We start from the raw sequence: 15,231 nt of genomic DNA on the forward strand, positions 1-15,231 counted from the left end.
GATGATATACAGTGAATCCCTAGAGTATGCCAGGATTGAACTCTGAAACTCTGACACCCCTGAGCTGTAATAGCGCCGCGCCTACTGCCACACTGCTGTACTGTGGCACAAATACAATAGGTCGACATGGTAGCATAGTGGTTAAAACAATGCTTTACGTGCCAGTAATCAGTGATCAGGGTTCAATTTCCACTTTTGTCTGTAAAGAGTTTGTACATTCTCCCATGACTGGGTGGGTTACCTCCCATATGCCAAAGATATATGGATTAGGGTTAGTCAGTTGTGGGCATGCTACGTTGGTGACATTTACCCATCCTTGGACTGTGTTGGCCGTTGACGCAAAATGATGCATTTAATGTGTCAGGATGATGGTGTGCAAAACATTATTAAGATCAGATCTGATGAGGTCTAAGACCAGACCTCCAGAGATCAGATGAGCAGATAAATGCAGATTTTATGCCTTTGTGCTCCATGATGCAGGAAAGCAAAATACGCAATGGCAGTTCAGTACCCACAATGTCAAGCTTTGCTGAAATTACAGTGACCTGAAACCATCATTACTGTACAATGCAGCAGCCTCAAATCATACCCTTGATGCACACCATAATTTCCAGGTTATTGTGCCTTTGGAAGCCTTATCTTCTGGTCACCATATTCCTGTAACATGTTTTGAGACATTTTGCGAAAAGTAATTTTATGTAGTTAATAAAGTGATGAACAATCATCAAAACAGCCAGAAATGTGGAGCCAATTGAATCATAAAATCTTAAGGTTGCTGGGTAATTAATGCCCTGAGAGGTTTATTAAACACCTGACCAATGACGTTTTAATTCAAAAGAATTTTGTTTGTTGCTACAATCAAAGATGATGGGGAAAATGTCATTTGAGCTATTTCCTAGCTCACACTTGTTCCATGATGGTTAGATTTGTATTTAGGTTTCTGTGCAAACATGGATGAGCTTGGATGGGAGGAACCCAGCAGGCCAGGCAGCATCTAGTCAACATTCAGGCCCAAAACCCTTGACCCTGCCGAAGAGTCTCAGCCCGAAAAGCCGTCTGTACTCTTTTCCTAGATGCTGCCTGGTCTGCTGAGTCTCTCCAGCATTTTGTGTGCGTTGCTCGGGTTTCCAGCATCTGCTTATTTTCTCCTGTTTGTGAGCTTGGAAGCTGTCTATGTCTGGGCGACGAGGTTACATCGGTGGAGGGAGGGGGGGGGGGAAGAGATTGATCAAATCCAAGGAAAAGAGACACTGAAGTTGAAGGGTCTTCCACCTGAGTATTCCCAGCATTTGATGTTCTGGCTTTAGATATCCAGAAACGGCATTTAAAAAAAAAATTTAGGGGTTTATTTTGTTTTTTTTTTAAATTTCAGGACAGGTGTTTGTTGTTAAAGCGGAGTAGATCGGCCGACGGCGGAGACTCACTGTACCACGAGCGGCGAGCGGAGAGCGGGCCGGGCCGGGGAGAGTCGCCGTTTCTCCATCTCCACACCCCGCGTCCCCGCCTCCCCGCCTCCCTCGGCGGAAGTCGAGCGGCTGCGAAGATGGCGGCTCCTGCAAAACAGTGAGTAACATACGGAGGAGCGAGTGCGTCTTCCCGCGCCGCAGAGCTCGAGTCGCCGCTTCTCGGCCACCGGGCCCCGGGCTGCAGCTTCGTAGCGGCCCAGGAACGAGCGCCGACTCGAGTGTGGGCTCGGGCTGAGGTCCGGCCAGGCAGGCAGGCAGGCCTGTGGGAAATGGCGATTCCGGGGGCGGCCTCCTCCTCCCAGCCCGTCGCCCCTACCATTGATGTCGCTGTGTTTTATGGCACTAACGTCTTGCTTTACACAGTCTTTTTTCCCCCTCTTCACACTTGTATAATTTGTGTATTAATTCTATTCTGTGTGTTGTCTGAACCTACTGGCTTTTGATGTTGCACGCAAGTTCTTAGTATCTGTACCTCTATAATTGTGCATATGACTTAAAAGCTTCAAGATGATAGAGGGTCAGAGACAAACAAGGAAATTTGTCATAGCATGTGCCTTTTAATAAAATTAAATGTGAATTTGTACACTTCGAGGGGGAAGCTATGATTCAATTGATAGCACTTTGGTCTGAGTCGGTAAACCGATAAATCAAGGTGTCAAGCAGGACTTGGTGCAGGTCTCAACCTGAAACATTGATAATTTATTTTCCACCACTACCAACATTCCCCAAAGAACCCTACAAAGGCCCAGTTTAATTGTGTATCAAACGAATGTCATAATGCTGTTTTATTGAACTTCCCTATGGGTAAATTGGCTGCTGCTTGACCCACTGAGTTCCAGTAAATTCAGAATCAGGTTTATCATTATTCACATATTTTGCAGAGTTTGTAGTTTTGTGACAGCAGTCGAGCAAGGTACAAAAAATACCACAAGTTCTAAAATAAATAATGCAAAAGATGAATAATGAGGTAGCATTCATGAACTGTTCAGAAATCTGATAGGGGATGGGAGGAGTTTTAAAAGCAGTGAGTGTGGGGTCTTCAAGCTCCTGCACCATTTCCTTGATGATAGTATTGAGAAGAGGACATGTCTCAAATAGAGGTGTTATTTCGAAGATCAGGACAAATATGTTTGGTATCCTGTTCAATACCAATCCATCGATGAGCATTGCAAAAAAAAAACAGGTCATTATCATTGTGCTCCTTGTTGGATATTGCTCTCTGAATTGGCTTGTGCATGTCTGAAATTGACCGCATTTTATTAGCAGTAGTATGTTGTTTAGAGCTGTGAAAAAAGCTCTTTTTGCCCTTTTTTTAATAATAGTAGCGAAATCTAGATGGATGTATACTGAGTGGGACCTAGGTATATAATCATTAGCTTTTGAAAATGGCAGGACTTGTAGATGTGGATTACGGGAGTAATGGAGATGGGATAACCCTATTGACATCAATGGATCTGGGGTTGAGAGGGTGAACAGCTTTAAGTTCCTCAGCATCCACATCACTGAAGACCTCATGTGGTCTGCACACACCAGCTGTGTGGTGAAAAAGGCACAACAGCACCTCTTTCACCTCAGGTGGTTGAGCAAGTTTGGATGGGCCCCCACATCCTAAGATCTTTCTACAGGGGCACAATTGACAGCATCCTGACCAGGTGTATCACTGCCTGGTATGGGAACTGTACTTCCCTTAGTCGCAGGACTTTGCAGAGAGTGGTGCGGACAGCCCAGTGCATCTGTAATTGTGAATTTCCCATGATTCAGGACATTTACAAGGACAGCTGTATAAAAAGGGCTCCTAGGATCATTGGGGACCCAAGTCACCCCAACCACAATCTGTTCCAGCTGCTAACATCTGGGAAGTGATACCGCAGCATTAAAGCCAGGACCAACAGGCTCCGGGACAGCTTTTTCCACCAGGCCATCAGACTGATGAACTCACTGATTTCAGTGTACTCTATATTACACTGACTGTTCTATTTATTATAAATTATTATAAATTTCTATGATTGCACATTTTAGATGGAGACGCAATGTAAATATTATTACTCATGCACGTGAGGGATGTAAGAAATAAAGTCAATTCAATTCAGATGTAAGTATAAGGAAAGTGTATGAGACATGGCTTTTTAGATAGGAACTGAGAATCTGTTACTGGTGAAGCCTCAGTTGGAGTGCTGTGCGCATATATGAGTACCAAAGTTTTGGAGAGCTGTCAGGGCCTCAGTCCAAAAGGGTTTTCTATTTATTTGTGAGGTGGAATTATTCTCCTTAGATTCTCTTTAACTTTCTATATTCTAATAATCTGGGCAAATGGTAAACTTGCTTCTGATAAATGGATATAAAAATGTCAGAAGTTGAAGAGGAAATGAGATTTTATCTTCACATGGCAGTATGATTTGGACACAACGCCAGACAGGAAAATATGTGAATTTCAAATAATGTTCCCAAAACCAAATTCTTGAGGAGGGCACCATTTGAGACACAAAGCGGATGGCAGTTCATTCAAAATTAAAAATTTAAGGTCAGAAAAGTTGATGCTACAATCAGGGCTTAGTAAGCTATTTAAAAGTTCATTACCTCCTGCAGCAAGGTAATACTTCTGAGTTTTTTCAGGATATTTTACAGCAAGAGTATTTTCTAAAGACTTTTGGTGATGTTTGCAGATTCTGTTGGAGGAGGCAGACCTCAATGGAGCAATAGAACTCAATGACAACAACTTTGGGTTTATGCGCTTAATTGTTTGTATGTGTTCTACAGGAATTGTGAATCATATATTGACAGTGAACAGTGATAGCTTTGGCCTCATTACCAGAGCAGAATCCGGACCTGTGTTTCCTTTATCCTGTGATAAAAAGGCCACAAAATGGCACACAGGCCCAAAAACATTGGAACATGTGTAAAGCATAACACTCACTGAAAAGTAAATCTTTTAGCTGTCAGCAGAATGAATAACATTCCAATTTTGTGCCAATGTTATTTCAGAAGGCAGTAATACATCAGTGAGGCGTCCATTTGCAGGTCAAATATTTTCTTTTCATATAAAAATGACCATAGAACCATCAAACATTACAGCACAGAAACAGGCCTTTTGGCCCTTCTTGGGAACCATTTTTCTGCCTAGTCCCACTGACCTGCACCTGGCCCATATCCCTCCATACACCTCTCATCAATGTACCTGTCCAAGTTTTTCTTAAATGTTAAAAGTGAGCCCGCATTTACAACTTCATCTTGCAACTCATTCCACACTCCCACCACTCTGTGTGAAGAAGCCCCCCCCCCCCCCCAGTGTTCCCTTTAAACTTTTCCCCCTTCACCCTTAACTGATGTCCTCTGGTTTTTTTCTCCCCTAGCCTCATTGGAAAAAGCCTGCTTGCATTCACTCTATCTATACCCATCATAATTTTATATACCTCTATCAAGTCTCCCCTCATTCTTCTACGTTCCAGGGAATAAAGTCCTAACCTATTCGACCTTTCTCTGTAACTCAGTTTCTCAAGTCCTGGCAACATCCTTGTAAACCTCTGCACTCTTTCAACCTTTATTAATATCCTTCCTGTAATTTGGTGACCAAAACTGCACACAGTACTCCAAATTGGGCCTCACCAATGCCTTTCCAACCTCACCATAACATTCCAACTCTTATACTCAATACTTTGATTTATAAAGGCCAATGTACCGAAAGCTCTCTTTACTACCCTATCTACCTGTGACGCCACTTTTAGGGAATTTTGTATCTGTATTCCTAGATCCCTCTGTTCTACTACATTCCTCAGTGCCCAACCATTTACCTTGTATGTTCTACCTTGATTTTTCCTTCCAAAGTGCAATACCTCACACTTGTCTGCATTAAACTCCATCTTCCATTTTTCAGCCCATTTTTCCAGCTGGTTCAGATCCCTCTGCGAGCTTTGAAAACCTTCCTCACTGTCCACTACACCTCCAATCTTTGTATCATCAGCAAATTTGCTGATCCAATTTACCACATTATCATCCAGATCATTGATATAGATGACAAATACTAATGGACCCAGCACTGATCCCTGTGGCACACCACTAGACACAGGCCTCCACTCAGAGAAGCAATCCTCCACCATCACTCTCTGACTTCTCCCATTGAGCCAAGGTCTAATCCAATTTACTACCTCACCATGTATACCTAGCGACTGAATCTTCCTAACTAACTGCCCATGCGGGACCTTATCAAAGGCCTTACTGAACTCCATGTAGACAACATCCACTGCCTTCCCTTCATCCACTTTCCTTGTAACTGCCTCGAAAAAATAGATTTGTTAAACGTGACCTACCATGCACAAAGCTGTGTTGACTCTCCCTAATAAGTTCCTGTCTAGCTAAATACTTGTAGATCCTATCTCTTAGTACTCCTTCCAATAATTTACCTGCTACCGATGTCAAACTTACCGGCCGATAATTTCCCAGATTACTTTTAGAGCCTTTTTTAAACAATGGAACAACATGAGCTATCCTCCAATCCTCCGGTCCCTTACCTATAGATAAACATTTTAAATATATCTGCCAGGGCCTCTGTAATTTCAACACTAGCCTCCTTCAAGGTCCGAGGGAGTACCCTGTCAGGTTCTGGGGATTTATCTACTCTGATTTGCCTCAAGATAGCAAGCACCTCCTCCTCTTCAACCTGTATGGGTTCCATGACCTCACGATTTGTTTGCCTTATTTCCATTGACTCCATGCCAGTTTCCTTAGTAAATACAGAAGCAAAAAAAAACATTTAAGATCTCCCCCATTTCTTTTGGTTCCATACATAGCTGACCACTCTGATCTTCAAGAGGACCAATTTTATCCCTTACTATCCTTTTGCTCTTAATATACCTGTAGAAGCTCTTAGGATTATCCTTCACCTTGACTGCCAAAGCTACCTCATGTCTTCTTTTAACCCTCCTGATTTCTTTCTTAAGTTTTTTTCTGCACTTTTGATACTCCTCAATAGCTTATTTGTTTCCTGTACATGCCATACATTTCTCTCTTCTTCTTTATCAGAGTTCCAATATCCCTAGAGAATCAAGGTTCTTTATTCTTATTCACTTTGCCTTTAATCCTGACAGGAACATACAAACTCTGCACTCTCAAAATTTCTCCTTTGAAGGCCTCCCACTTACCATCGACATCCTTGCCAGAGAACAACCTGTCCCAATCCACACTTTTTAGATCCTTTCTCATTTCTTCAAATTTGGTCTTTTTCCAGTTTAGAACCTCAACTTGAGGACCAGATCTATCTTTATCCACGATCAAGTTGAAACTAATGGTGTTATGATCACTGGAACCAAAGTGTTCCCCTACACACTCTTCAGTCACCTGTCCTAACTCATTTCCTAATAGGAGATCTAAGATTGCATCCTCTCTAGTCGGTACCTCTATATATTGATTTAGAAAACTTTCCTAAACGCATTTTACAGACTCTAACCTGTCTAGACCTTTAACAGTATGGGAATCCCAATCAATACGTGGAAAATTAAAATCCCCTACTATCAGAACTTCATGTTTCCTGCAATTGTCTGCTATTTCTCTGCAAATTTGCTCCTCCATTTCTCGCTGACTATTGGGTGGTCTATAATACAACCCCATTAATGTGGTCATACCTTGCCTGTTTCTCAGCTCCACCCATATGGCCTGGGTAGACAAGCTCTCTAATCTGTCCTGCCTGAGCACTGCTGTAACGTTTTCCTTGATTAGCAATGCCACCCCCCCCACCCTTCATCCATCTGCCTCTATCACTTCTGAAACATTGGAACATTAAGCTGCCAGTCCTGCCCCTCCTGTAGCCAAGTTTCACTAATGGCTACAATGTCATAATTCCACGTGTCAATCCACGCCCTCAGCTCGTCAGCCTTCCCCACAATATTCCTCGCATTGAAATAGACACACCTTAGAAGGTTATTACCACCACACACAACCCTTCTATTTGTGACTTTGCATGAAAATTTAACATCATTTATTTTCACCCCTGCTCCGCTATCTACTCTGACACTCTGGTTCCCATCCCCCTGCAAATCTAGTTTAAACCCTCTCCTTCGCCCCCCCCCCCCCCCCCCACCAATAGCACTAACAAACCTCCCTGCAAGGATATTGGTCCCCCTGAAGTTCAGGTGTAACCCGTCTCACTTGTACAGGTCCCACCTGCCCCAGAAGAGGTCCCAAAGATCCTACAATCTGAAACCCTGCCCCGTACACCAGTTCCTCAGCCATGTGTTCATCCTCCAGAGCATCCTATTCTTACCCTCACTGGCACGTGGTACAGGTAGCAATCCAGAGATTACCACCCTTGAGGTCCTGCTTTTTAACTTCCTACCAAGTTCTCTATACTCACTCTTCAGGACTTCTCACTCTTTCTCCCTACGTCATTGGTACCGATGTGTATTATGACATCTGGCTGCTCAACCTCCCATTTCAGAATGCTGTGCACGCGATCAGAGACATCCCTAACCCTGGCACCCGGGAAGTAACAAACCATCCGGGAGTCTCTGTCGCGACCACAGAACCTCCTGTCTGTACCTCTAGCTATCGAGTCCCCTATCACTACCGCTCTCCTCTTCTTTCCCCCTCCCTTCTGCATTGCAGAACCAGACTCAGTGCCAGAGATCCAGCTTCCATCAAGTACAATGGCCAAATCAGATATTGAATTTTCTTTGACCACAATGTTTGATTATGTTCTGCATTTCATGGACGATATCGGATCATATGATGGGTTGCTTTAATTTTCAAATGAGGAGAAAGTGGTGGCATTTCAATTGAATAATTTTGGAACAGTTGTTGGTTGCCCACTATTCGGGAGCAAGATTTGATCCTTAAACTTTATTTGGGGCTCTCAATAAGGAATCTATTCAGTTTATTACAGCTGTTCTGAGCTCTAACAATCCTGGATCTTACCACTCTGTTGAAACTATCCATTTTGTGTATTTTCTGTTCAAAACAAACATTTAATTTATGCATATAAAATAGACCCGTCTATTGGAAATACCTGGAAATCAGGTTAAATGCCATGAATCTGTTGTAATTTACAGTATGTCAGTCTTTTGATTATGTGGACATCTTAATGCTGTTCCTGTCTGAAGCAGCTTCAGTGGCAGCAGCTTCCCCTCTGCCCTCTAATTTCTGAATGGTCCATGTATCAATTAAGACCACCTCTTTATTTTTTTGCACTATTTATTTATTTTGTAATTTATAGCAATGATATGAACTGCATTGCTCTGCACTGCTGCCACAAAACAGCAACTTTCTCATCAAGCAACACACAAAATGCTGGAGGAACTTAGCAGCCAGGCAGCATCTATGGAAAAGAGTACAGTCGATGTTTCAGACTGAGATTTTGACTGATAATTGCATCAAAATGTTGAGCACAGGATAGATCTTCAGAGATGATGACACCCTGGATCTTAAAAGGCTCAATCCTCTGCTGACCCATGATACTTTGGTTACAATGTGGATAGAATGAGTACCAATTCTTCCTGAATTCTGATTCTCTTGTATTGTGAATGATGAGAGTACTTTGTGCTCTTTTATGTTTTGCATCAATAGATTTTTAATTATAACTTAAAAGTAAAAGCATAATTTTTAATTAACTGTGTGAATGAAAACTAAAGATCAAAACGTAACTCAGGATTCTAAAGTAGACACTGAAATCAAACATTTCAGTAATGTTTAAAAATATCAGATCAGTATCCATTGTATATTATGGAATGTGAAACAAAGAGGATGGCAGTTCATTCAAAATTAAAATTTTATGGTCAGAAAAGTTGCTGCTGCAATCAGGGCTTAGTAAGCTATTTAAAAGTTCATTACCTCCTGCAGCAAAGTAATACTTCTGAGTTTTTTCAGGATATTTTACAGCAAGAATATTTTCTAAAGACTATTTCGGTGATTGATTTTTGCAGATTCTGTTGGAGGAGGCAGACCTCAATGGAGCAGTAGAACTCAATGACAACAACTTTGGGTTTATGAACTTAATTAGTTGTATGTGTTCTACAGAAATTGTGAATCATATATTGACAGTGAACAGGGATAGCTTTGGCCTCATTACCAGAGCAGAATCCGGACCTGTGTTTCCCTTATCCTGTGATGATAAGGCCACAAAATGGCACGCAGGCCCAAAGCCATCGGAACATGTGAAACAAAAGCTCAGTGTGGGGGTTTAAAGCAAAACACTCACTGAAAAGTAAATCTTTTAACTGTTGGCAGAATGGATAACACTCCAATGTTATTTCAGAAGGCAGTAACACATCAGTGAGACGTCCATTTGGCAGGTCAAATATTTTCTTTTCATATAAAAATGACCAAGCAAATCAAGTACAATGGCCAAATCAGATGTTGAATTTTCTCTGACCACAATGTTTGATTATGTTCTGCATTTCATGGACGCTATCCGATCATGTGATGGGTTGCTTTAATTTTCAAATGAGGAAAAAGTGGTGGCATTTCATTTGAATAATTTTGGAACAGTTGTTGGTTGCCCACTGTTCGGGAGCAAGATTTGATCCTTCCACTTTGGGGGTCTCAATAAGGAATTTGTTCAGTTTACAACAGCTGTTCTGAGCTCTAACAATCCTAGATCTTACCACTCTGTTGAAACTATCCATTTTGTGTATTTTCTGTTCAAAACAAACATTTAATTTATGAAATAAAATAGACCTGTCTGTTGGAAATACCTAGAAATCAGGTAAAATGCCATGAATCTGTGTAATTTACAGTATGTCAGCCTTTTGATTATGTGGAGATTTTAATGCTGTTCCTGTTTGAAGCAACTTCAGAGGCGGCGACTTCCCCTCTGCCCTCTAATTTCTGAATGGTCCACATATCAATACCGCCTCTTTATTTTTTTGCACTATTTAGATAGATAGATAGATAGATACTTTATTCATCCCCATGGGGAAATTCAGCATTTTTTCCAATGTCCCGTACACTTGTTGTAGCAAAAACTCATTACATACAATACAATACTTAACTCAGTAATAATATGATATGCATCTAAATCACTAGCTCAAAGAGCATTAATAATAGCTTTAAAAAGTTCTTAAGTCCTGGCAGTTGAATTGTAAAGCCTAATGGCATTGGGGAGTATTGACCTCTTCATCCTGTCTGAGGAGCATTGCATCGACAGTAACCTGTCGCTGAAACTGCTTCTCTGTCTCTGGATGGTGCTATGTAGAGGATGTTCAGGGTTTTCCATAATTGACCGTAGCCTACTCAGCGCCCTTCGCTCAGCTACCGATGTTAAACTCTCCAGTACTTTGCCCACGACAGAGCCCGCCTTCCTTATCAGCTTATTAAGACGTGAGGCGTCCTTCTTCTTAATGCTTCCTCCCCAACACGCCACCACAAAGAAGAGGGCGCTCTCAACAACTGACCTATAGAACATCTTCAGCATCTCACTGCAGACATTGAATGACGCCAACCTTCTAAGGAAGTACAGTCGACTCTGTGCCTTCCTGCACAAGGCATCTGTGTTGGCAGTCCAGTCTAGCTTCTCGTCCAACTGTACTCCCAGATACTTGTAGGTCTTAACCTGCTCCACACACTCTCCATTAATGATCACTGGCTCCATGTGAGTCCTAGGTCTCCTAAAGTCCACCACCATCTCCTTGGTCTTGGTGACATTGAGACGCAGGTAGTTTGAGTTGCACCATATCACAAAGTCCTGTATCAGTTTCCTATACTCCTCCTCCTGTCCATTCCTGACACACCCCACTATGGCCGTGTCATCAGCGAACTTCTGCACATGGCAGGACTCCGAGTTATATTGGAAGTCAGATGTGTACAGGGTAATTTATAGCAATGATATGAACTGCATTGCTCTGCACTGCTGCCACAAAAGAGCAACTCTCACATCAAGCAACACACACAAAATGCTGGAGGAACTTAGCAGGCCAGGCAGCATCTATGGGAAAGAGTATATTTGACATTTCAGACTGAGATTTTGACTGAACTCCTTTCCATAGATGCTGCCTGGCCTGTTGAGTTCCTCCAGCATTTTATGTGTGGTGCTTGGATTTCCAGCATCTGCAGATTTTCTCTTGCTTGTGATTGAATTTCATGTCATATATAAGTGATAATAAATTTATATGATTTTGATGTTTATGAAAAGTGACGTATATATTCCAGGTCATGCAATATCATGGTTGTCATTCCCCCTTAACTTCGCCACAGCCATTGCATAACAGATAGAAATTCATAAAATAATTATTTTCCAAGCACTGGTATGTTTAAGGTTGGTAGGTTGGTTCACTCACCCAAGTTGAGATGAAAAAGGCACAAAAATAGGCATAGTTCAGGAGCCAGGAATGTAAGTTTTATAATTAGTATCTCACACTACAGGAAGGCAATAATTGCAGTTGACAGGATAACAGGGTTAGAATAGGAACATAAGAATCAGTAGCAGATTCTGGTTTAAGATGGGCTACAGCTTACTGATGGTTCATAAAACAAGAAATACTGTACAACTAAATACTTTATTAATAGCACTTTTTCTGTGAAAAATTGTGGTAAATGACCAACGTAACGAGTGAAGAGCTGAGCGCAGGATAGGCTGACTCGATGATCGTGACGTGCAGGTGCGATGCAGAGTCGGAGTGAGGGTTGAGAAAAGGTAAAAGGGGAAGTGGTTGGAGCGAGGTCAAGATGGAGTCAGGGTGTGAAAAGTGAGAATGGATGAGTTTTGGATCAGGTCTATCTAAATCAAGAGCAAATTGGTTCAATCTAAGTGTTGGGCACAGGCTGGAAAATGGCAGTGGGGTCCACGTCCAGAGTGTATTGAAGAAACGGCCCAGTTCCTAGTATGGGGAATGACTTATTTGGACAATTTAAATGTTGTGCCAGATAGATTGAAAAGGCTGAGGGTTGGGACTGGAGGCAAGGGTCAAGCCAGTTCTACTCACTGTTCTGATGTTTACACCACTCTCCACAGCGCTGAGGCTGTGGTCTGCTCTGGGCTTTTTCTGTAAGCTCAGTTTTCATTCCGCTGTGTGATGATTTGAAGCTGTGAGCCAGTTCTGGCTGCTCCAGGCTTCATGTCTATGGACTCACTTCAGTTCTGAGTGCTGTTGCTTGCTTTTATTGTTTGCATGTTCTGTGTGTTTTTTCCCCTCTCTCTGCACATTGGGTATTTGTTAGTTTTTTTTGCCCAATGCTGGCCCTCTAGGCCTGAGTTGACGTCGTAGTAGTTTTTTTTCTCTCTGGTTTCTTGCTTTGTGGCTACCCGTAAGGAGACGAATCTCAAGTATGTATAGATCTGTATAATTTATACATACTTTGATAATAAATGTACTTTGAACAGCCTATCAAAGCCTTTGAGAAGTTTTAATGTCCAGTCTGACCTACATAAGTGCAGCAGACAGGTGCTCAATATATGTGTGTCATTTATCAACCTCACAGTCTCAGAGGATTGCCTGTAGAGCAAGCAAGCTTGGGACATTAGAATTTGTGTGAAGCCCCAAACTTACAGAAACTTTTTTTGGGGGAGAGTGGGTGTTCATGGTTGCAATGGAAAGGGATGGCGGCAGTTTGCTACAGCATTGCCAGCGTTTCTCAGTGAGCCCTCATATTGTTGAGATATAGATTACCAGCATAAATTGAAGGCTCCTGAAAATCTGCAGGTGTCTAGATGTGACTGTTTCAATAGGCTTAATGCAAAGAATCTGTCAATGCATTTCCTTTGTTTTGAAGTATTTTCAAGCTGTATTGTAGCATCAACAGATCTTAAAAGATTTTCATGTAATTAAGTTAGATAACGGATAAACCTATTTTGATAAGGAGGAAATTACAGTCAGACTAAATAAATTAATAGATTATGAGATAGGAGCTGGATTTCAGATTCAGTTTGTTTTGTTTTCACACAGTGTGCTGCTTGAAGTATTTTACAGAATGAGAAATGTCACTATATTTTAGACAGCTTTACTTTGACTCTTAAAGGGCTGAGAAGAATGAAGTACCGGTAATTTTTTTTTCAAAGGCTTTGTTGAGGTCGTATTTTTGCAGTTGACTGACCAGCTAATTAGACAGGAATATTTCTTTTCGCTATCTTTTCCTTTGAGGGATTTCTGGCAGGGATTTTTCCATGCCTAATTGGAAGTGGAAAAATACAATTTCCAAGTTCTGTGACCAAGATTATGTTAAATTTAGATTTAGAGACTTGTAGCATGGCAATAGACCTTTTGGATTCAATGAACCCGTGCTGCCCTATTACACTGATCCGATTGACCCATACATCTTTGGAATGTGGGAGGAAGCAGAGCACCCCAAGAGAACTCGCGTGATTATGGGGAGAATATACGAACTCCTTACAGACAGTGTGGAATTGAACTCTGGTCACTGGTGCGAGAATACCTTTAAGCTACCCGCTTGGCTACCATACTAGAAACAGTGGAATGTATCCTGTTACTCTGTAGGAGGGAGTTGTGCTTGCAGGATATGTGTTTGTGTGTTGCCATATTTGCAGATACTTTGGAATGTGTATTAGCAGTGGTCAATTGAATTTCTGTTCCCAGGTTAATCAAATTTGTTTTGTGCTCTAAAAATGGTTGAGTGAATGGTTTCGCAAACATGAGATAATCTGCAGATGCTAGAAATCCAAAGCAAAATGCTGGAGGAACTCAGCAGGCCAGGCAACATCTGTGGAAAAGAGTAGAGAGTTGATATTTCAGGCTGAGACCCTTCATCAGCACTGGAAAGAACGAGAAGTCAGTAAGGTGGGGGGGGGGGTGAAGGAAGAAATACAAGGTGGAGAGTGAATGGGCTGCACCTTCTCTAATATCCTTGCTGGGGTGGGGTTTAAACTAATTTGTTAAGAAATGAGAGAGTAGCTGTACAGTTTTGGGTAAGATCCTCTTAAATATAAAAGAAAATCTAGGTTTGTTCTGTCATCAGGACAGCCATGTAGGAAGGCATATAGGATGAATGGCTTGATTTTAATCAAAAGACTGGTAGGTCAGACAAGCTTTATAGAGCATCGATTAGCATGTGGGAGAAGAGTGTTGCTGCAATCACTGAGATGTGGCTGAAAGAAGTTTAACTCAACATTCCAAGGTATAAAGTTTTCAGGCAGAGATGTAAAGGAGGAGGGGTCATTACATGAATCATTGCTGCAGTAATGAGCGAGAATATCTCAGATGGCACCTCAACTGGAAGACATGATAGTGCAGTGGTTCATGCCACGCTTTACAGCTCCAATGAGCCAGGTTCAATTTCTGCTGCTGTTGGTAATGAGTTTGTACATTCTTCCTGTGATAGTGTGAGTTTCAAAGTTCAAAGTAAACTTTATCGAAGTACATTTACGTTGCCATATACAACCCTAAGATTCATTTTCTTGTGGGCATAACAGTAAATCTAAGAAACACAGTAGAATCAGTGAAAGACCACACCCAACAGGACAGCCAGACAACCAATGTGCAAAAGACAATAAACCATGTAAATACAAAAGAAAAAGGACAATAAATATCGATAACTTGATATGAAAAGTCATTGAAAGTGAATCCATAGGTTGTGGAAAGAGTTCAGTAATGAGGCAAGTGAAGGTGTCCCCTCTGATTCAAGAGCCTGGTTGATGTGAGTTCTGAGGCTTTTGTACCACCTTCCTGATGAAGGGAGCGAGAAGAGAGCACAGCCTGGTTTGTGGGGTGCTCATGATAATGGATGGTGCTTACCTACGACAGTGCACTGTGTAGGTGTGCTCAGTGGTAGAGAGGGCTTTACCCGTAATGGACTGGGCCATATCCACTACTTTCCACCCTATCTAATCCTT

The 15,231-nt window shown here is 41.8% G+C and overlaps 1 protein-coding gene across 1 annotated transcript in view; it reads left to right on the forward strand.

Moving 5' to 3' along the window:
• The first annotated feature begins 898 nt into the window (after positions 1-898).
• The window catches only part of nsrp1 (nuclear speckle splicing regulatory protein 1), a 50,870-nt gene continuing 36,537 nt past the window's right edge, over positions 899-15,231 (forward strand). The window contains exons 1-2 of the mRNA XM_073053409.1: positions 899-919; positions 1,373-1,563. Of these exons, the coding sequence (XP_072909510.1) occupies positions 914-919; positions 1,373-1,563 (197 nt within the window). The 5' untranslated portion in view covers positions 899-913. The remainder of the gene's footprint in view (positions 920-1,372; positions 1,564-15,231) is intronic.

This window comes from Hemitrygon akajei, chromosome 8 (assembly GCF_048418815.1).
Source record: "Hemitrygon akajei chromosome 8, sHemAka1.3, whole genome shotgun sequence".
Taxonomy (NCBI): Eukaryota; Metazoa; Chordata; class Chondrichthyes; order Myliobatiformes; family Dasyatidae; genus Hemitrygon; species Hemitrygon akajei.